The 22327-nt window shown below is 44.0% G+C and overlaps 2 protein-coding genes across 10 annotated transcripts in view; one reads left to right on the top strand and one right to left on the bottom strand.

Moving 5' to 3' along the window:
- Window positions 1-1629, top strand: part of DIP2A (disco interacting protein 2 homolog A) — a 111917-nt gene extending 110288 nt beyond the window's left edge. For 5 of the 7 annotated variants that reach the window (XM_073646746.1, XM_073646751.1, XM_073646747.1 and 2 more), the window contains one exon: window positions 352-1628. In XM_073646746.1, the coding sequence (XP_073502847.1) occupies window positions 352-604 (253 nt within the window). In that variant the 3' untranslated portion in view covers window positions 605-1628. Of the gene's footprint in view, window positions 1-351 lie in introns of all 7 variants that reach the window. The other 2 variants (XM_073646750.1, XM_073646748.1) reach the window with 1 other exon arrangement.
- On the bottom strand, window positions 964-20634 carry PRMT2 (protein arginine methyltransferase 2). Of its 3 annotated transcripts, XM_073646753.1 has the most exons (9): window positions 19332-20634; window positions 16340-16528; window positions 16102-16263; window positions 15035-15199; window positions 13971-14146; window positions 4208-4337; window positions 4001-4134; window positions 1714-1879; window positions 966-1639 (listed from the first exon to the last, which is right to left on the bottom strand). In XM_073646753.1, the coding sequence occupies exons 1-9, from the start codon at window positions 20136-20138 to the stop codon at window positions 1607-1609; spliced, it is 1962 nt and encodes a 653-aa protein (XP_073502854.1). In that variant the 5' UTR covers window positions 20139-20634; the 3' UTR covers window positions 966-1606. The 3 variants fall into 3 exon arrangements, with proteins under 3 accessions (XP_073502855.1, XP_073502854.1, XP_073502856.1); XM_073646754.1 differs by lacking the exon at window positions 15035-15199 and having other exon boundaries at window positions 964-1639; XM_073646755.1 differs by lacking the exons at window positions 966-1639; window positions 1714-1879; window positions 4208-4337 and having other exon boundaries at window positions 4000-4134; window positions 19332-20633.
- Between the last annotated feature and the right edge of the window lie 1693 nt (window positions 20635-22327).

Genomic DNA, 22327 nt, shown 5'->3' with positions numbered 1-22327 from the left:
GAGTTTCTGGTTTGGCTTCTAGTCCTATTTGCAGTCCTGTTTCAGGATGTTTGCCTCTCATCAGTGCAAAACAGAACTGGTTCTTATCTTAAGCCTTGTGGGCTATTGACTTTAAGAATTGCTACTCCCAATAGGTAGCACTAGAGTTTGTCCTCTTCCTCTCTGAAGACTTTTTTTTTTTTGGCATATTTTAAATTTGCAGCAGAGCATTACATGACCTAGAAGTCTCCCTCCACCAATTTTGCACTCTCCACAAGAAGAAACTTTACCCCGTAGACCCCCTGTAATTTGTCTCAGCAGTTTATAAAACATGCTTTTAAATCCCTTTCTTTTTTTTTGTTGCCTTAACAGTGCCGTTTTCACATGGACAAACCTTCTTGTAGTGGTCCTTGAATTAGATGGGCCAGAGCAAGAGGCCCTTGATCTAGTGGCTCTGGTGACCAATGTAGTTTTGGAGGAACATTATCTAATTGTTGGAGTTGTGGTCATTGTGGACCCAGGCGTTATTCCTATCAACTCAAGAGGAGAAAAGCAGCGTATGCACTTACGTGACGGATTCCTGGCCGACCAGCTTGATCCAATATATGTGGCGTACAACATGTGAATCAAGGAAAAGCGGCTTCCTGCCTTATTCAACCATGTGCTGGGTACGAAACAAAGCCGAGGGGAGAAGACTACGTACTACTTCCATTCATCGAGGTGCTGGATTGCTGCTGTCTTCCCACCACCCAGTTGTGCTTCTAGTCACAGGTGGAAGGAACCCCTCTTGATGCCAAGAATGTTCAGAACAGAATGTAACTAACGAACATTTACCTCTTACCGTGGCACTGGATGTAGCTTCCTAAACCCTCACTTCAAATGCTGTTTTCTGTGCAGCGTCCATCCTGCCTCTTGTGTTGTGTCGCCTTACAGAGCCCAAATCCATGCAATAATGTGAATCTCCGGATCGCCTAAATCTGAGCACATAGATATTTTTGTTTCCCTTCTTTTACCTAGAATATGGGGGCACCTATGCCTCCCGAGCCAAGATGGACTTTTCCAAAGTGTGAACGTTCACCAGCCATTTGTGAGCTGCTGCTTCACTTCTCATCACTGAACTGAATGTAATTATGTACAGAGACTATATAATTTATTATGTGCATCAACCTAAAGGATATCCCAACTGGTTCTGAACAAAAGGGACAGGACCACTTCAATTTTATCACTGTAGTTTTTATAGTAAAAAAAAAAAAAAAAACATTAAAAATAACTCCATTAAGCACTACAGATTCTGACGAGTTACCTGTGACATTACAAAAAAAAAAGATAAAAAGCACATTAAACATTTTAAAAAAAAATGTCCGTAGTAGTGTGTCAGTGGGCACTGCCAGCCGTCAGCTTTATGTCTCGTTATCAGTTAGGTTTTATTTTGCATCAAGCTCCGATCCGGGCAACCTGCGGTTTCTCATCTACAATTCACAGGGTGCACTACAGCTGCTAAGCCAGAGCAGTGACCTAGTATAAGGTGATGGCCATGCCTGAATATTCACCCATTATTGCAAGTTTTACATGTTTGTGTTTACAACTAGAATTTCATGTGATGTGAATATGATCTCTTCTTCCAGAATCACCTCCAGATAGGAAACACTTTGCAGCCGCCCTGTCCAAAAAGAAGCAAGGTCAATAATTAATAATCCAACATCTGACCCTAGCAGCTTGTAGGGCCACACTCACCTGCACGGTCAGTGATGAACTGGTGATGGTCCAGGTTATAGTGACAGATAAATGACGTCTCCATATAGGATTTCTCTTGAATACGGCGGAGCCAGCGATCCGGTCACCCCTGTATACTTGCATCGGCTCGTCCAGCATGAAGAGTGTGTGCTTCCAGTGAGTAAGCCTTAGGGAAAAGGGAGAAAGGCCGGTGCTGGTCTTCACAACACTAGATAATCCACATCATATAAATCAGTATTTCTCTAATTTAAGATTCAATCATATGGTTACGACCCTCTATACACATTAGATGGCTGTGGAACAAACAATGCTTCAGCCGATAGTTCATCCGACAGCTGTCTCAGCCATATCTCCCATACACCGGAGCGCTCCTGTGTTCTCTATGATTGGTTCAAAAGTTCATTGTCCCCCAAAAATCTAATAATTTGATAAACTGTAAAAAAAAAAAAGCTAAACAAACTATTGTTGGGTGTTAACCAGTTCGGTAATGTAGATTGACAGACAACTTTTCAGACATGTTAAACCGTCAGGTAGAAATGTTTATTATATAATAATCTGTAAAAAAAAATTAAATGGAGTTCAGCTTTGCTTAAAGAGGTAACGTGGCCCCTCACTTCTGCATCTGAGGTGAGTGGTGCGATTAGTGATGAGCAAGAATGCCTCATTAACCCTTTCAGCGAGCACGCTCAGGTGCTCACCGAGTATGTTGGTACGCTCTGAGTTTCATTCATTGTCGCCTCGCCTGCAAGTGTCACGGATTTTAGACAACTGTGACATGCAGAGATTGCCTCATTAACCCATTAAAAGGCTTACTCGCTCATCACTAGTGCCGATAACACTTAATACACCCCTGCCTAGATCTGGGGATAATCGGCAGGCATCGCATTGGTGTTCTGTTCATTAGGACTTGTCTGCACACAGGCGTATTTCATGCCAGTCTTGATGAGGGAGCGGGTAGAGTGAGGCTTGTCACCACTTGTCAAAAATTTGATTCCCCATCTCTACCCAACTCCTGCAGATTTATAGCATTACAATGCTGTCCGGCCACTTATATTAAAAGCGCTACTATCAGGAGAAAAATTAACGTTTTTCCTCCCAGGAGCCACCAGCTTTCAGTCAGAGGCATGCAAGAAGCAGCACTTTGACAGCTCGCTCTGCACAGATGTGCTGCAGAGTAAGCTTTCAGTCAAGTTGCTGGGGCGTGCTAACTGCTGCCACTTACTATGTACTGAGTGATGGCTGCGGCCGCTCCCTACCACATCCCTATGACTGAAAGCCGGGGATTCCAGGGAGGAATAAAGTTCATATTTTCCCAGGAGCCGTCCTGTCCCCTAAGGAGACAAGACCGTATTGGAACGCTGTTAACCCTATATCTGAAGGATAATATTGTTTGGGGACATGACAGATTTTCTGCTGTAAAGGGATGCTTTGACTGTATCTGGTATTACAGTTCACTTCTATTCAATAAGGATAAGAAATACCAGACAGAGCCAATGGACAGAAGTAACAGTTTCTGGGGATTGGCAATTTTTTTTTTTTTTTTTTTTTTTTTTTAATTGGGCAGCCACTGGCAACCCAATTCGTAATTGGCCTTCATTCCTCCACCACCAGTAAATGTCTGAAAAAATTGGTATATTGGATTTCAAGACGTGTCTGGCATTGGGTTGTTCAAATAAAAATGCACACACTGCCAAATTGAGCATACATGCTTATGGGGGTTTGGAGATTGGTATCGACCAATTGAGGTTTCAGGCAACCTTTTTAGTCTTTGCTTAGAACAAGATAAGAGCTTATATCAAAAAGGTGTATACACCAGCAATGTTTCTCAGCCTTCTACTGCGATGTGAACATAGTCTTGTGTATGACTAGTTTCAGGGTACGGATTTCACTAATCGTCATCATTGTAAAAGTAATCTTCTTGAAATTGCATTTGATATGATGCTTTGTGCAGCCAGATCACAAGAAGCTGTAGTGATGGAGCACCCCAGAATGCCAAAAGACAGATGCCACCAAGAAAGGTGGCACTGCTCAAGACCAAAGTTAGCGACGTTAACCGCGTCATTTCTTCAGATGAGCAGGGAAGTGGCCTAAACCTGGATGAATCCTATAGTCTGAAAAACGGGGTACCAATGTTCTGCAGTGGCTTTTAGCATGTTATATTATGACTTGGCCCATCCGCCGGGTCTTTATTTGACCAGTCTAACCTGCTTCCGAATTGCCAATCTATGACATGTTTGCAGTTTAGGACTTTTTTTTTTCTTTTATACAACTTTAATATCTTACGTACCGGTTGAAAGGCCCAGTATCCAATTCCACCTGCTCCTGGTTATCAATATTCTGGAACTGGACACTGAACCAAGCAGTGAAGGCATGAAAAGTGCCGTCGCGATCCACATGAAAATGAAACTTGCTGCTCATAATCTGAAGAACAAACAAAAGGTTCTTAACTCATTGTAACATCCAAACAAAGAGCCAAATGAAAAACGACCTTCACCTCAAGATCTTCTACATTTAGTGTCTTCATATTGACATCTAGCAAGGTGCAAGGCTGAGACAGACTGTCCTCTGGTTTTAATACATAATCAGGTTTTGGTCTGGAAAAAAACTCTTGAATGGCCATAGGCCTGTAGTGGAAGAAAGATGTGAAGATCAATGACGCTTGACAGTTGTGTAAGGTGGGAAGTCAGATCATCAGCAACCAGTCTGGCTTAGTTAAAAAGGAAATTATCATCCGAAAATGACCTATTGTTTAAAGCAGGCTTTTATGTGAAATGTTTTTTTTATAACTATAGTGATATGGGAAAAAAAATGCAAGTTTCACATTAGCCACTAGCCCAAATACTGGACTCTTAATTCGGGCTCGCTCTCACTTGCGATTAAATTGCACGAATGCAATCAGATAAAAAATGGGATTGCATTAGTACCAATTTAATCCTATGATGGTGTGCTCAGTGGCGGTTTTTTTTTTTTTTCCAGCTCCGATCAGACTGAAAAAAAAAAAATTGCAGCATGCTGAATTAAGATCACACGCACCTATATAAGTCTATGAGTGTGAGTAAAACATCTCACTGCACTCTGATATCACCTGAATCCAGTCCGTTTCCTGCAGACGACAGCAACAGAGGAGATGGAGAAATTACTTTCTCCATCCCCTCCGCAGGTGTGTTGCTATCCTCTGTGTGAGAGGATCGGAGCACTGACACTCGGCTCGCAGCAAAGCAGGAGCCAAGTGTCATTAGCATATCACATCGGACACCATACGCTAGAGGGACCCCAGCCTTCATCTTATAGTCAGATCTTACTAAATTGTATTGAAGTATACATGCTCTCATCTGGGCAACGGTCACTGTGAAGAAAGTGGGGGAAAGTGAGCTGTGACATCACCGGTTTTGAATAGTTCTTGTGTTACCCACTACATATGCATTATAACCTTGTTTTGTGGTGATAAGGAGACTAACGAAACACCAAGGTTACTTACCGGTAGCTGGTTTTCCTGAACCCATGACAGCACACCTTGAGAGAGGGATCTGCCCCAGCAAGGACAGGAAACCGCCTGAAATAAAAGGGAAGTACCTCTCCCTCACTTTAATCACCCAAAACGTAAAGCGCTCACTAGAGTGTGAGAAAGAGAGGGGGGGGGGGGGGGACTACGGGTGCAGTCATGGGTTCAAGAAAAACCGGCTACCGGTAAGTAACCTTGGTGTTTTCCCCTCACCCATGACAGCACACCTTGGGAGAATTTGAGAATATGAGCACCCTAGGGAGGGACCACCGCCTGAAGTACCCTTCTCCTAAAGGTGAGGTCAGAGGAGGATAGATCCAACCGATAGTGCTTGTAGAAGGTGGATGGTGCAGACCAAGTAGCAGCTTTACATATCTGCTCAATTGAGCCGTCTGCTCTCCCTGCCCAGGAGGTCGCTACAGCTCTGGTGGAATGAGCTTTAATACCGTCCGGTGCGGGAACACCTGTAGATATGTAAGCTAGACAAATGGCCTCCCTAAGCCACCTTGAAATAGTTCCCTTTGACACCCTGTGACCTTTCCTGCTCCCCTGAAAGGCCAGAAACAAGGAGTGCTCCTCCACTGACTAGTCATGTCTATGTACTGTAGTAAAGCCCTAACATCTAGATTGTGGAATCTCACCTCCCTGGGATTTTTTGGGTTACTGCAGAATGAGGGAAGCACAGTCTCTTGATTACAGTGGAATCTGGAAACTACTTTCGGAAGGTGTGCTGGATCTGGGCGTAGGACGTCCCGGTCATCATGAATTTGAGTGTATGGGGGATCGACAGAAAGGGCCTGCAGGTCACTCACCCTACGGGCCGATGTTAGGGCCACTAGGAGAATGGTTTTGAGGGTGAGGAACTTTGGAGAGATAACCTGCAGGGGTTCAAATGGGTCGTCAGAGAGTGCGTTTAAAACCAAATTCAGATCCCAGGGAGGAACTCAGAGCCCGAACTGGCTTAGCTCTGGAACAGGATTTATTTAATCTAGAGATCCACCCGGTCCCTGCCAGGTTGCAATTATAGAGCGCCCCTAGGGCAGACAGCTGAACTTTAAGTGTTCCCGTAGCTAACCCCCGGTCACATCCCTTCTGTAAAAACTCTAGGACATCTTTAATTAGAGGTTTATCCGACAACGGGGAGTCTATAAAATACAGGAATTTTCCCCAGATTCTGTTATAAGTCTTAGTTGTTATGGGCTTCCTACTACCCAATAGGGTGGAAACTAGGCCCAGTGAAAACCCCCTATTCCTCAGTAACAACCTCTCAAATTCCAAGCTGCCAGATGGAAACCTTTGGCTTGTGCATGGAACATCGGCCCCTGGATAAGAAGGTCCGGCCTGTCCGGCAGAACCCAGGGATCAGAGACTGACATTAGGCGAAGCAGGGAGAACCAGGGTCTTTTTGGCCAAAAGGGGGCTATCAGAATTATCCTTGCCCCCTCCTCCCGAATTTTCCTCACAACTGCCGGGATCATTACTATCGGTGGAAAAGCATAGGCCCTCCTGAACTTCCAGGGTATCTGGAGAGCGTCTACAGCATAGGGATTTTCTGTCGGATCTAGTGAACAGAATCTCTCCACCTTCCTGTTCGCCCTGGTGGCAAACAAATCTATGTCCGGTGACCCCCATAATTGGATAATCTGCTGGAAGACTATCGGGTTTAGAGCCCACTCTCCCTGTCTTAAAGTGTGGCGACTGAGGAAATCTGCCTTTGAGTTTTCCACCCCCTGGATGCAAAGAGCACTGAGGGATGGGAGATGCTGTTCTGCTAGTTGCAGGATTCTGTTTGCCACTACCATAAGGGAGCGTGATCTTGTTCCTCCCTGGTGATTTATATAAGCTACTGTCGTCCGATTGTCGGACCTGATCTGGACATGGCGACCCTGTATGTGGGGAAGGATGTGGGGAAGGAAGCTTATCAGGGATTTCTCCACTGCCAAAAGCTCTTTTAGGTTCGATGAATTTTGTGACGTAGCTAGAGCCCCTGAACCAAGAGATCTGCTAGATGACCCCCCCCCAGCCGGAGCCACTTGCATCTGTTGTAATTGTATGGTCGACTGGTCTGGACCACTGCAAGCCTGAGGTCAGATTCTCCCTGTTTGTCCCTCTCATGGTGGAGTCTACCGTCTCTAAGGAAAGAGACAGTCTTTTTTCTAAATGTCCGTTGAAGGATTTTTGCGCTGACAGGACCTCCCACTGAAGAAGCCTCATATGATCTTGGGCCCATTTGACCACTGGGAGACAGGACGTCATGGAGCCCTGTAGGGACATTGCTCCTCTCAGGGACATCACTGGAGACTCTATGGCCCTTGAGACCAAGCTGATTATTTTGCAAACCTTGTCCTCCGGGAGGAAGCAGGATTGGAGTTGGGAATTTAGGGTCAAGCCCAAAAAGTTCTGAGTCCTTGAGGGGGATAGTTTTGATTTTTGAATATTTATCATCCTAGCTGATGTAAGGCTGTCCTGACCTCTAAACGTCGAGAGTAACAGTGGTCTTCTGATTTCCCTATTACCAGAAAGTCGTCTAAGTAGGGAACAATCACCATGTTTTTGATTCGGAGAAAAGCTGTCACCTCCGCTATAACCTTTGTAAACACTCTCGGTGCTATCGAGAGTCCAAAGGGTAGGGCAGTAAATTGGAAATGCCTCAATTCCCCTTGGATGAATAGGGCTACCCTTAGGTACTTCTAGTAATCTGGATGGATTGGGACGTGATAATAGGCATCTTTTAGGTCGATAACTGCCATGAAACAATTGTAGTGTAGGAGTTTTACTGCCGAGTTCACTGATTCCATCTTGAAAGTCTGGTTCTCTATCAGTTGATTTAGACTTTTGAGGTTGATAATGGTCTTTAAGGACCCATTTGTTTTTTTTAAATTACAAATAGGGGGGAATAAAATCCCCTTCCCCTTTGTGAATCCAGAACTTCGTGAAGGACCTGCTTGTTGACCAAATCTAGCACTTCCGACTCTAGGGCTATCTGCTCCTCCCTGGACTTCCTCCTGGGGGTGATCATGAAGGTTCAGTGAGGAATTTGACTGAAGCGTATCTTTAGGCCATTCTTTATGATACTCAATACCCAGGGATTTGAAGTAATGGCTTCCCAAGCTGGGATAAAATGGGAAAGCCTTCCCCCGACCTCTAGCCCTGCGTCATTGGGAAGACTTTTTGGTACTGGAGGATGGCCTCCCAAACATGTAACCACAGTCTTTTTTAGATCTGGGCTCCCATCTTTTCCTTTCTCCCAGAGAGCGTCCCCAGTTAAATCTTTTCCTCCGAAAGTAGGACCTTTTTGTGTCCCCCTTGAACCCTGGGAAACCTCTCTTCCTGTCGTCAGCATTCTCCAAAAGCTCATTCAGTTTTTGGCCAAACAAGAGTTTACCATCTCAAGGAAGGGAACATAGTTTATGTTTAGACTGCAGGTCTCCTGGGCAACCCTTGGGCCACAGGGCTCGTCTGGCAGCGTTAGATAAGTTAGCAGACCTAGCAGCGAGTTTAACCGAATCCGCAGAGGAGTCGGCAAGGAAAGCGGACACTGCTTGTAGTAAAGGTAGATTGGAGAGGATTTTATCTCTGGATATCTCTTTATCCTTGAGCTGGTCTTCTAATTGTTGAAGCCACACCATGAGTGACCTAGCGACCGCTGGTTTGAGGCCCCCTGCCGCCACTTCCCAGGTGTGACACAGGAAGGAGTCTGCCTTCTTATCTAGAGCATCCTTTAGACTGCCCAAATCTTCCAGGGGTAGGGACGATTTTTTGGATGATCGGGCGACAGACCCGTCAACTTTAGGAATTTTATCCCAGGACCCAGAGACACTATCCTCGAAGGGGTACCTTCTTTTGGAGGATGAGGGCAACACTCCCGATTTCTCAGGCTTCCTCCATTCCCAGTCTATAAGGGTCTGAATTTTAGGATTCACTGGAAAGGAACGTTTTTTTTTTTTTTTTTTTTTTTTCCTCCTGGCCTGCGAACATAATGTCTTCCAGGGACCTGGCTGCCTTCTCCTCCCTCAACCCCATGGTTGATCTGACAGATCTGACCAATTTGTCCGTACCCTCAATAGAGAAACAGGGCCTCCCACTGTCTGATGAAGAGGAGGATGAGGAATCACTGAGGGATGGATCCTCCGACTGGGAGGATGAATCATAGTCGGAGGAGATATCCTTATGGGATCTCTTTTTCCCCTTAAGTAAGCCTTTTAGGGAATCTTGAACCTCTGTACGGATTACGTATCTCAAATTAGAAGCAAAATCTGGGGTGCTCTCCGCTATGGTTTGGTTAATACAGCTAGCACAAAGATGTTTCTGCCAATCTATGGAAAGGGGGACTTGGCATAAGACGCAAACCCTGTGCTTCTGTTTGGCGCTACTCTTCTTCTTAGGTTCCTAAGGAATGAAGCACATAATAACTTTCCATTACTATTAAGTGACATTCAAGAAGATCCCTCATCCCTGAAGTCACAAAAGGGTACCGGATTTGGAGGCTGTGGTGGGACATAAGATGAATCCCTTCTGGATGGCCCTGAAGAGTCCGACACCTTACTTCTCCTGCTGCCGCTACCGGTTGCTGGAGCGGCTGTCAGTGTGAGAGGTGTCCGACTGCTTCTTCCGCTGGCGTTGCTGAGGTGGAGGGGGGTCAGCTGCTGCTGCTCCTGGCTGTCCTCATCTGCCATAGCTCCTATACCACAAGCACGAGTATAGGCAGCGTTTTACCAGGACAACCCCCCCACTTAAAATAGGGCACATCCGGAACCTCCTTCAATTCCGGTGTCCTTCCCCCTCCTGACCCCCGCCGGCCGAGGTTTCAAAAGCCGGCCGGCAAGCGCTTACAGGGCGCCGCCATGATGGATCTGTGTGCCGCCCCACCAACGTCATCGGGCACGCCTCTCCAACGTGCACCGCGCCGTGACGTCAGGCGCGTCACATCAGGAAACCGCTGACAGTGCTTCTGGAACCCGGTGCACAGGCTGGTGCCCGCTCTTCCACACCGGAACAGGACCAGGTAAGTATGAATATCTTCTTTCAGACAGGTTCCCATCAAGGACAGGAAACCAACTGAAGCGAGGGAGAGGTACCGCCCTTTTATTTCAAACGGTTTCCTGTTCTTGGTGGGGTGGATCCCTCTCTCAAGGTGTGCTGTCATGGGTGAGGGGGAAAAGTCTTCTGTACCGATCAGGATGTTAGTTTAATATATTGCCTAGTGGCCAGTGTGAAAGCTGCAAAATTTCACATTCTTTTTATATATATACCTAATTTGAAAAAAAAAAAAAAAAATTCCAAACCTAAAATAAGAAAAATATATTCAACATAAAAATTATTTAAAAATAGGTCATTTTCTGAGCATTCATTCCCTTTAAAGAGAATCTGTCAGCAGGATTTCACCCCCCACTCAAACTATTTATATGCACATGTAGCTCTTTTAAAGACCAATCCAGCAATACCTTTACATGTCCAGTCCGTTCCTCTATCACCATAAATAAATATGTAAATGAGGCTGAAGTGCTTTCGGCACCTGAAGCTCTTCCAAAGCCTCCGTCACTCTGCGCGGTCATCTGCTTGTCTGACACATGCTTTGATGTGTGGTTTCAAGCAAAGAAGCGGTCAGTCAGAAGAAGTTGGTGCTGAAGTCACAGAGGCTTGGGAAGAGCTTCAATACACCGAAAGCACTTTAGCCTCATTTACATATATATTTAAATGCTGATTTCTCAGTAACGGAGGAACGGACTGGCTATATAAAGTTATGGCTGGAATTGTCTTTGAAAAAAAAAAAACTACATGCGCATATACATCGTTTGGGTAGCAAAACCCTGCTAACATCCCCTTTTAAGTCTTCAGCTAAAGGTTGGATTAGTAAGTGTTAAGAGCTCAAACTATAAAAAAAATATGGAATAAATAGCACAATACAGATTAATTTTTAAAACTTTAATTTATGCACTGTATTAGTTCCATATATTGTTCTGAGTTGTTTTTATTCAAATTCTTTGTGAATGGATTAACTATTATTTGGCATTTTGTAATGCCAAAGTACAGAAGATGAATACCATACACATTTGAACTATGTAAAACTGAACCATGTGTTTTCAGTCCATCTATTGGCTTCTATCAGCTAAAATGAATGAGTTATAAGAAAATAACTTATTGGCGTTGGATCTGGCTACATGCTTATAAGCAAAATGTTTTTGTTTTTTTGAACGCACACATAAAAAATTTCCAACATTTTTCAATAAAAACACACTACTAATAACCTGGATCTGTACTACTCCTATAGGAATGAGTCCTATGAAGCACAGTGGTTAGTGCCCGACTTTTCAAGTTCTAGTATTGTTGTAATCTAAGGTGCTACTAGTTAAACAGTATCTGAAATTGCCAAAACCTGGCAGCTCCTGAGCTACTAATAGGGGAACATTTCTCTACTGAATGGCCCCCCAAGCGGCCATTTGGTCTTCTCTGTAATGTTTTATATTTGGAATTATGTAGTTTTCCCCCCTATACACTTTATAATATAAAATCCGGGCTTTCTACAGGTAAACAAAATAGACATCCCGCAGTATGCAAAAATCTACAGCGAAGGCCTGTTTGTTTTTTTTGTTGCAAAACAGAGGTCAAGATGGTTTTAGGTTATGTGCACTTGCTGTCATTTAGACGCCTGCGAACCAGCCTAGTTTTGCAAAAGGAAGACAATGAAGGAAAATGCAATGGTGATGCCAGTTGGAAGCCACCTCAAGAATGGTCAGGTCACATTTAATAATGTTGCGGCTTTTGAAGCCTTAAGCAATTAAAGGAAGCTCAATAAGAATGAACATATGAACAGCAAGTCGTTGTGACATTGCAGTTCATATGTTCATTCTTTTTAGCAATTTCTTGAAAGCACTTTTTCCAGCAGTTTTTCACCTGAAAAAGATGCCATGTCTACGTACATTACCCTGAAAATATATTGGCCTACATCTGGCTAAGCCTTAAAAAAAATTTCATTATCATATAAAGGATTGGTAATATTCTGTCAATACATTAGTTTTAGAAGGAATCTGTCACCAGATTAATGTTTCCAATCTGAAAGCAGCATTAAAATCGGGACAGAGACCCTGATTCCAGCGGCGTATCAGTTACCAGCTCCTTGCTGTTGCTTTGATAAAAAAAAAAATTATATCAGTTTTCTCTGCTAGTCCTCTCAGTGAAAAACTCTTGACAGCTTTCTGCCTACACTGTGCATAGGCAGAAATAGGACAAACAATGGTGAGGAGCAGGGGTAGCCAGAGCTCATGATTATCAAGGACTATACAGTAGAAACTAATGACAGAGGACTAGCAGAGCTGCAGCATATAAAACAGTTATCAAAACTACCGCAAGAAACCCAGTAAGTAACCCAGCGTTAGAATCAAGAGCAGCCAATACCTAGTGACATTTTCTTTAAAAGGTTTTTTCCCCATCTTCATAAATAGGTATTGTTGGACAGTGCTTGTGATCGTAATACTTTTAATTACATCTCGTTGCCTTGGAGACCGACCACCGCTGCTAGACAGCAGAACATGAACAGTGCTTACAAGCTCTTTTCTATTTACGCTAAGCAAGTTTTGAAACGGGCCAGAATTCCCGGAGAGCATCATTACCTCTTAATCCTGGCCAGCTTCAGTGTAGTGCTCACAAGGTAGAGAGCAGCGGTGGTCGGTCTCCTAGGCAATGAAATTTAAATAAATAAAAGTGTTATCATTGCAAGAAAGGCTGCAAATATTTATAAGCAGTAAATTGCAGAAGTGCTTGTTTTTACACGCACCATCAACAATATCTATATGAGAAGATGGGAATAACCCTTTAACCCATTCAAGACCAGGCCACTTACCTCCAGTTCCTGATCAGGCACATTTTCAGGTTTTAAAGGTACATGCGATTTAAAGAGCTGTAAAAGTTTTTCTTGTTCAAATATTAAAATAATCTTGGCATCATTTTATGTGATACATAGGGTTTAATTTTTAGGTTATTTCATAAATTGTTGCCAATATCAGTAGGAAAATGATGGAAATACCTATCTGTTTTTCACATTTGAAGGTTTATGATTTTTTTTTCTTCTGACCACAAAGTTTTTTTTTACATTTGTTCCCTTTTCCTGACACTTTTTGTTCTGACGCTTTGAATTGGCAGCGGCTTTAATTTTTACCCATTGTGCCTGCCCCATAAAAGACTATTGGGGTGTGCATTTCAACATTTATATTTATTTATCCGATTTCTCCTGCAACTGGGGCGAGAATATTAGCCCTAGTTGCAGGGCAAATTCAGCCTCCTAGCTGCTTAGAGTTAACTGGTCCTCTTCCCTAAACCCACTGATCACTGTGTCATGAGGAGAAAGCGCTGTGTCAGCGCTAGCTGTACTGTATACACAGGGATCAGGAAGGCAGGCACTGTAATAAACCATATCTGCCTTCTGTATGTGGAGTCTGGCTGTGCCTGACGTCCGGCTCCCCGCAGCTGCACGATCTTTTATCAGCAGCCATTCTATGTAGTGAACTCCACTGCAGAATATAATGCGGAACGTTCCAATGTTTATATTCTATGGGAGATTCCGGAAGTAGTTAAGGAGTTTTAACTCTGCAGATTTACCGTACATTGCTCAACTTCAGAAATATTCTTTAGTGCCAGATCTTACACTAACAGTTTCTAAGCTGTATGAATATTGTGATTTTTTGCATCTTGTACCTTCATTGTAATTCATTCTTCCTGGCACAAAGATCTTCAATGTAGATACTACCATGACACTTACTTCAAGACACTAAAGTCCAGGCCATAAGGAGAATCCCAAAAAAGGACTCTTGCTTCATATTCTTTGTTGGCACTGCACGGCACTAGGTGGACCCGAGCAGTGCTAGGCCACATCACTCCATCCTCCTCAAGATACAGATCACGAGCTAAGAGAACCGATTCCAACATGAATTCAAACTGCAGATGGAAAACTTTGAATTAGGTCGTCAGGTAAGAGAATGAGAACTATTGCAGAACCCCCACAGCACTTTCTTATGTGACCACTGCAGACAGCATTATGTCCATTTTGGAACCTATATTTAAAGGCCCCGTCACACTTAGCGACACTGCAACGATCCCGACAACGATACGACCTGTCAAGGATCGTTGCTGCGTCGCTATGTGGTCGCTGGTGAGCTGTCAAACAGGCAGGCTCACCAACGATCAGGGGAGCAGCAACATCGTGGAAAGAATCTTTCCACGATGTCCTGCTCCTGGTTATGAGCCTGCTGAAGCAGGAGCAGGCTGGTAACCATGATAAACATCAGGTTACTAGGGGCACACGCGCACCTAGTAACCCGCTGTTTATCATGGTTACCACTCTGCTACGGTGAGCGGGAGGTTACCGCTCACTTTAGCAGGTTCGTAACCATGATAAACAGCGGGTTACTAAGTGCGCGCGTGCCCCTAGTAACCCGATGTTTATCATGGTTACCAGCCTGATCGCTGCTCCCGCTGGTCACACACAGCGATGTGTGCTGACCAGCGGGAGGGCAACGACCAAAAAATGGTCCAGGACACTTTGCAGCGACCTCACAGCAGGGGCCTGATCGCTGCAAAGTGTCACACATAGCGACATCGCTGGTGAGGTCGCTGTTGCGTCACCAAAACCGTGACACAGCAGCGATCTCGCTATGTGAGACGGGGGCTTTAGTTTCCTAATTTTTCAGACCTGACTTGCCAAGAGGTTGCAATATTTGTACAAAACTTCTTGGACAAGCATGCCAATGTATTAGAAATGTAAGATAAAAAAAAGAACGTGAGCAAAGATTTAAAATGTGAAAAAGAATAAGGTTTAAACCATACCAGCAGACAAGTTCCCATCCATTCAGAGACAAGGATGTCAACTTTGGTAGGTAATTGCAATTCTTCGGCCCTGTGACACTGAACCTGGATGATACTCGAGTACCCATTTTCATCTACCAATTTGCGTGTCTGCTCAGCAATCTCACATGCTTCTACTGCATACACCTGTGAGCAACAGACGGCTGTGGTCACTCTCACCGACAGCACAAGAAGGGCCACATTACAAGAGAGATACCTTTGCCTGCCAGGATCATATCTTACAGAGGATTATCACCAGAAATATGCTGCCCCGCAGCCTTAGGGCCCCGTCACACTAAGCGATGCAGCAGCGATCCCGACAACGATACGACCTGTCAGGGATCGTTGCTGCATCGCTAATACATCGCTGGTGAGCTGTCAAACAGGCAGGCTCACCAGCGATCAGGGGAGCAGCGATATCGTGGAAAGAATCGTTCCATGATGTCCTGCTCCCGTTACCAGCCTGCTGCAAGCAGGAGCAGGCTGGTAACTATGGTAAACATCGGGTTACTAAGTGCGCGTGTGCCCCTAGTAACCCGCTGTTTACCATGGATACCACTCTGCTACGGTGCGCGGGAGCCTCCGCGCACCGTAGCAGAGTGGTATCCATGGTAAACAGCGGGTTACTAAGTGCGCGCGTGCCCCTAGTAACCCGATGTTTACCATAGTTACCAGCTAGATCGTTGGTCCCGCTGGTCACACACAGCGATGTGTGCTGGCCAGCGGGAGGCCAATGACCAAAAAATGGTCCAGGACACTTTGCAACGATCAGCGACCTGACAGCAGGGGCCTGATCGCTGCAAAGTGTCACACACAGCGACATCGCTGGTGAGGTCGCTGGTGAGTCACCAAAACCGTGACACAGCAGCGATCTCGCTAGCGATATCGCTATGTGAGACGGGGCCTTTAGTCTCAGGATCAAAGGGTTTGAGCAATTAGAACGCCACTGTTCAGAAGTGATGGCATATCCTAGCGACTCGTCATAACTTTACAAGATGGAAAAACTGTTTTATACCCAGACAGATCATACGTAGAGAAAAACTACTCACAATCTCGGGCTCTGCCAGCTGCGCACAGAAGAAGCTTATGATCCCAGTCCCACATCCCAGGTCAAGGATCCGTTTGCCTTTCAGGGCCTTGCTGTTTTGTAGGATGACATTTCTATAGGTTTCAGTACGAGGCTGATCTGACAACATTTCCAAGTGCAGTTTCTAGGGATTGAACATAGACAGTAATAAACATGTTCAGTGTGCAAAGACGTATATAAAGAATGTGAAGAGCCCTCACCAGAGTCTTGTAACTTCCATAGTATTCTTCGTCCTGCCAGGGGTCATCTACGTCAGAATCCTCTTCATCTAGCACTGCACGCAAATGAGTAGCCGGTACATAGCCACAGCGACCATTGTGCTCAACCCACCACCACTCTGCTGTCACTGCATTGAGTAGAGAGACCTTATCTCCCTGAGAAAGACTCAGCTGCAAATACAAGAAAAAGTAACAGACCAACACATAGAAAAACTTAAGAAGTAGTTTTCCACCTTCAGTACTTATGGCATATCCACAAGCGTCAAAAGATCTGTACTGGCAAAGCGGAGATTATCACGATGTGTGGGCTGCGCTCACAGAAAGGATGAGATCCGGAGAGTATAAACAAGGGGTTTTTGTTTTTTTATTACCAATGCGCTTCAGTGCCTGACTCCAACAGCTTCAAGAATTTAAAGGCAACCTGTCATGTAAAAAAACTATATTAACCAGCAGGTTCTAAAACTGTGTATCCAATGCACTGAAAGCCCCACTGCCAAGAGGAAATTAACTTTATTCCTCCTTGCAGCCTCGGGCTTTTAATCATAGATGTGCGGCCGACACTGCTTCAGTCACCGCCCAGTGCATAGTGAGCGGCGGCTGTAACAACTTCCCAGCACTGACTGACAGCCGGCTCTGTACTGATGCACTGCTGAGGCGGCTGTCAGTCAGTGCTGGTGAGTGTTTACAGCCGCCTCTCACTATGTGTTGAGTGGTGACTGAAGTCGTGCCGGCCATGCCTCTATATCTGAAAGCCAGAGGCTGCCAGGAGAAATAAAGTTAATTTCCTCTTGGCCTTGGGGCTTTCAGTGCGGCGGCCGCACGGCTTTTAACCCCATAGCTGCAGGTAAATAACGTCTTTTTATAATTACAGGTCCCCTTCAAGTCTTCAAGTGATTTTCTATCAATCTAAAGGCCTCTATTTATGAAATAACTACAGTAAATATGGTTTTACTAATTATCGAATAAGAGACATTTATTAAGGAATCGGAAATGTAGTTTACTGATTCCACAAGGTTTGCCATAAATACCTGATAGGTGCAGGTTCCCATACACTTTAATGTAAAGATGGCTTACACTTGTTTGGTTTTCTCAGATTTTCCCAGTTCAGGACCTGACCATTTACCCCTGTTCCTGACCAGGCACATTTTCGGGAGTTTTCATAAATGCAGTTTAGAGAGCTGTAAATTGTTTTCTCATTTCGATATTTAAATTTTTGCATATTTTTTTCGTGATACACAAAACTTAAAAGTTTTGTTATTTTTATACTTTTTTTTTTGGCCTACATTGAGAGACATTGTTTGGAAAATAAAGTCTGTTGTTCACATTTTTCTTTAATTTTTATAGCCACAAATGACCACTAAAGTACATTTGAAAATTTGTTTCCCTTTTTGTAAAACTAATTTTTGATGGAGGTGGGGCTAGTAATGATTTGGATTGGCAGTGGCTTTTTTAAACTTATTTTTTAAAGACAGAAATTGTAACCCTAGGCAAAGAGGGGAGTCGTAAAGCACAACCATGAAGCAAGAACCAACGAAACATAACATGTGCAGGGATCAAAGCAACTGCAAATAGTTAAAATAAAAAGCAGAAATGTATCCAACACAACAGACACAAAGACAGTAAATAAGTTTAATGGTGGTTAGTACAAATGTGTAAAATCAAGCAAACATAACACATGAGCTGATATAAATTGGGGTTCAAAAAGAATGATTCCCTGAAAAGAGGAGAAAAAAAAAAAAAAAAAAAAAAAAAAAAAAAAGGTACAAGGAATAGTAGCAGAAAAATAGTAAGAGGCTCACCCACCAACCAAATACCGAATGTGTGCATCACAAACGCTTCATCAGGGGTGGGTAAGCCCCTTACTATTTTTCTGATACTATTGCTGATACCTTTTTTTTTATTCCAGTCTATGTGGAGTCTGGCTGTGTCTGGCATCCAGCTTTCCACTCCCGCAGCTACTCTATTGTGCAGTGATGTTTTAGAACGGAGTAAAACGTGGCCCGAACGGATGATTCAAGTATATGGGTGGCCCAGAAAAAGTTACAGAAGACCTTTCACCATTTTGAGCATGTTAAACTGACCACTCCATGGAACAGTGGCTGCAGGGCTGAGTAAAACATGGAATTACAAGATAAAAACGTACTCTCCATTGTGGAGATATTAACTTGTAAAATTGAAGCTATAATTTATGTTATAGTTCAGCTGGACATTACTAGATATTGTCTCTGGGGCGTGTACTTCTTAACCTGCATCAGGTTGACCAATCAAAAGCAGGCAGCATCATGTAGGGGAGAAAGGAGCACGCCCTACTGTCTCCACTGATCTCTGCAGCTATTGTGTAGAGATACAGCAGAGCTGAGTTATTTATCATTATAAACACTTTCAGATCTCATCTCACAGTTGTCAGTGCGAGATGACAGCACTGTGAGATGAGATCTGGAAGTATTTGTAATGATACATAACTCTACAGCTACTGTGCATAAATACAGCAGAGGTGAGTTATGTATATATTTTTTCTTATTAGAATAGCTGTTGGACGTCACTGTGGAAAATCTACATCAAAATCTGACGCATTTCCCTGACATTTCTAGGTTGGATTTCTTATAGAAATATCCACAGCAAACCTAATTTATTCACAAAATATGAACTTCGCCTTAAAGTGCTTGACTACAGGCCTGAATTGCTTAAAGACAACATCCAACATTGCTTACCCACTGCTGGTCCAGCATCGCCTCTCTGCTGGTCACATGGCTGCAGCAGTGACATCACACCGCCCACTAAGTACAGTGAAGAGTCAGCGCTAGAACATGGTAGGTAAGCAATACTGAATTTGTTATATTCATGCAGTTCAAGCCTTTACACTAATCAACTGTGAATTCCATTTAATATTATACACCTAAAAAAATTGGAAAAGTAATCACATAGGGAGTAAAAAAAAAAAAAAAAAAAAAAAAGAATAGATATAAGTCCATACCTGAGTGTCCTCAGCAGTAGCAAAGTCGCACATCACAATGAATTCACTTGTGCTGAAGTCCACGTATGGATAATCCGCAATATTACAGGACGCCGCCAAGAAGGAAGTGTCGGGAGACTTCTCACAAGACGTCCCAGCTTTGTACTCTTTTGGTCGACAGTCTCCAACTAAACCTTCAGTCGGTTCCACGCCACCTTCTCCTGCCAGGTCTTCTTTCTCAATATCACCCACGTCTCCTTTTAACTTACTGTAATCAAACTGCCTTGTCCTTAGGTCTCTTTGGAGATTACCTTCATCAAAACCTGTCCTTGAGTCTCTTTGGAGAAAGCTTTCTTCACATCCCAAGTCCTTGCTACAGTTAGAGACAAATGGACCCCTGATAACCTTTTCAGTAACACCAACATAATCACCCATCTCCAGCTCAATACCAATGGTTTCACTAGTAACTAATGGCCTTTGCTCCGCGTCCTGATTGGGACGTTCACGCTTCCTCTCAGTGTGCACGCGACCACCTGTACCTGGTTGTGTCTCCTCCGCTCTACCTCCAGCTGAGTTTCCGCCACCTCTGGGCTCACAGTGCTGCGGTTTTGCTATAGAAAGTTCACTTTCCACATCTCCCAGCACAAGCATTAGGGGCTCCATGTCCAGCTCGTCAATATTATGGGGACTGGACTCTCGTGTCATATTTTCATGGCTGCACTTATCTTGTACCCTTCCGCCCCTCCTCACATCTTCTCCAGGAGGAGCAGCGTCCTTATCCTCCTCTCTGCTCTCCCCCGGAGCCTCCCAGATCTTCTCTTCCTCCATTACAAATTATTTGAGGTTCTCTGTTCTATCCCAAACCCCATGGACGGTCCGCGGTGCTGGCGCTCATCACATGGGCATCCTCCTGCGCTGCAGAACCTCACCATGACCCCAAGGTACAACCCCTACATGTGGACCCACCACACTTACTAGCAGTCACATCCCTACAGCATGCAGATGGCAGCCACCTCACTATACACTGCACCACTGGGCTCCCTAGGTGCATACAGCTCTGCACCAACTAATGCTACACTACAGTGCACTCCAACAGCCGCCCTCTACACGCCAAAAATAAGTACAAGCAGTGTCGCCCCCTGACGGCACACACTGCACTGCTTCCCGCACACCAATGCTGAGGAGACGGGCGGGAGGGCTGCTACGATATTTCACCTTGTCTCAGCCCAGCGCGGAAGACTGAGGAGTAGTCACCCGCGTCTAGTTCTTTGAAGTCGCAGGTGAATTACTCAGCAGTGATGCATCATGGGAAATGTAGTTCAGATAGCTCAATGAACTGCGCATGTGCAGAAGACTGGCGCTGCTTTACTAGCACTTAGTGCAAGTTCTGAGTGTGGCAGGTTACACAGCGGTCAGACTGACACGGCGTGCTAATTATAGCCCATATTAGACAACCGGTCATAACTAGGAATAAATACCAGGTGGTTATTAGCAGCTGTAAGATTAATGTGCAATAAACGTAGGTCAGATGCTGAGCCTATATACAGGGCCATGCGGCGCTCCGCTGCAGGGTCACCAACCGTCCAGAGATTCCAGGACGCTCCGTAAAAATAGGGCAATTTTTCGCACTGTTTGTAAAGTAAAATTAAAGCATCTATGTTTTTTTTTAACCCCTTTACCCCCCGCGGGTGGTTTGCACGTTAATGACCAGGCCAATTTTTACAATTCTGACCACTGTCACTTTATGAGGTAATTACTCTGGAACGCTTCAACGGATCCCCCTGATTCTGATTCTTTTTTCGTGACATATTGTACTTCATGATTGTAGTAAAATTTCTTCGATATGACTTGTGTTACATTGTGAAAAAAAACGGAAATTTGGTGAAAATTTAGCAATTTTCAAAATTTACATTTTTATGCCCTTAAATCAGAGAGATATGTCACACAACATAGTTAATAAATAACATTTCCCACATGTCTACTTTACATCAGCACAATTTTGTAACCAAAAATTTTTTTTATTAGGGAGCTATAAGGGTTAAAAATTGACCAGCGATTTCTCATTTTTCCAACAAAATTTACAAAACCATTTTTTTTAGGGACCACATCATATTTGAAGTCACTTTGAGGGGTCTTTATGACAGAAAATACCCAAAAGTGACACCATTCTAAAAACTGCACCCCTCAAGGTGCTCAAAACCACATTCAAGAACTTCAAAACCAAATTAACCCTTCAGGTGCTTCACAGGAATTTTTGGAATGTGGAAGAAAAAAATTAACATTTAACTTTTTTCACAAAAATGTTACTTTAGACCCAATTTTTATTTTTTTTTCACAGGGGTAATCAGACAAAATGGACTCCAAAATTTGTTGTACAATTTCCCCTGAGCACGCAGATACCCCATATGTGGGGAAAAAACACTGTTTGGGCGCATGGCAGGGTTCTGAAGGGAAGGAGCACCATTTGACTTTTTTAATGTAAAATTTGCTTGAAAAATTAGCGGACGCCATGTTGCGTTTGGGGAGTCCTTGATGTGCCTAAACAGTGGAAACCCCCCACAAGTGACACCATCTTGTAAACTAGACCCCCAGGTGCTTTACAGAAGTTTATAACATGGAGCCGTGAAAATAAAAAAATCAAACTTTTTCCACAAAAATTATGTTTTAGCCCCAATTTTTTATTTTCACAAGGGTAAGAGGAGAAAATGGACCCCAAAACCTTTTGTGCAATTTCTCCTGAGTACGCCAATACCCCATATGTGGGGAAAATACAGTGTTTGGGCGCACAGCAGAGTTCAGAAGGGAAGGAGCACTGTGTGACCTTTTTGAACGCAAAATTGACTGGAATCGAGAGCGGACGCCATGTCGCGTTTGGAGAGCCCCTGATGTGCCTAAATAGTGGAAACCCCCCACAAGTGACCCCATTTTGGAAACTACACCCCTCAAGGATTTTATCAAGGGGTATAGTGAACATTTTGAACCCAGAGGTACGACACAGAATTTGATAACATTAGGTC

Source organism: Phyllobates terribilis, unplaced genomic scaffold (genome assembly GCF_046119375.1).
Source record: "Phyllobates terribilis strain yellow unplaced genomic scaffold, ASM4611937v1 Scaffold_9__5_contigs__length_417890890, whole genome shotgun sequence".
Lineage (NCBI taxonomy): Eukaryota > Metazoa > Chordata > Amphibia > Anura > Dendrobatidae > Phyllobates > Phyllobates terribilis.
The sequence above is the reverse complement of the archived record's forward strand: the minus strand, read 5'-3'. Positions and strand labels throughout refer to the sequence as shown.

Coding starts and splice junctions, on each gene's coding strand:
- PRMT2 (XM_073646753.1), bottom strand. CDS start 20,138: ATGGAGGAAGAGAAGATCTGGGAGGCTCCGGGGGAGAGCAGAGAGGAG. Junction 14,147..15,034: donor GGATGGGAACTTGTCTGCTG/GTATGGTTTAAA, acceptor TTCCATCTGCAG/TTTGAATTCATGTTGGAATC. Junction 1,880..4,000: donor GATACTGGGCCTTTCAACCG/GTACGTAAGATA, acceptor CTTTTCCCTAAG/GCTTACTCACTGGAAGCACA.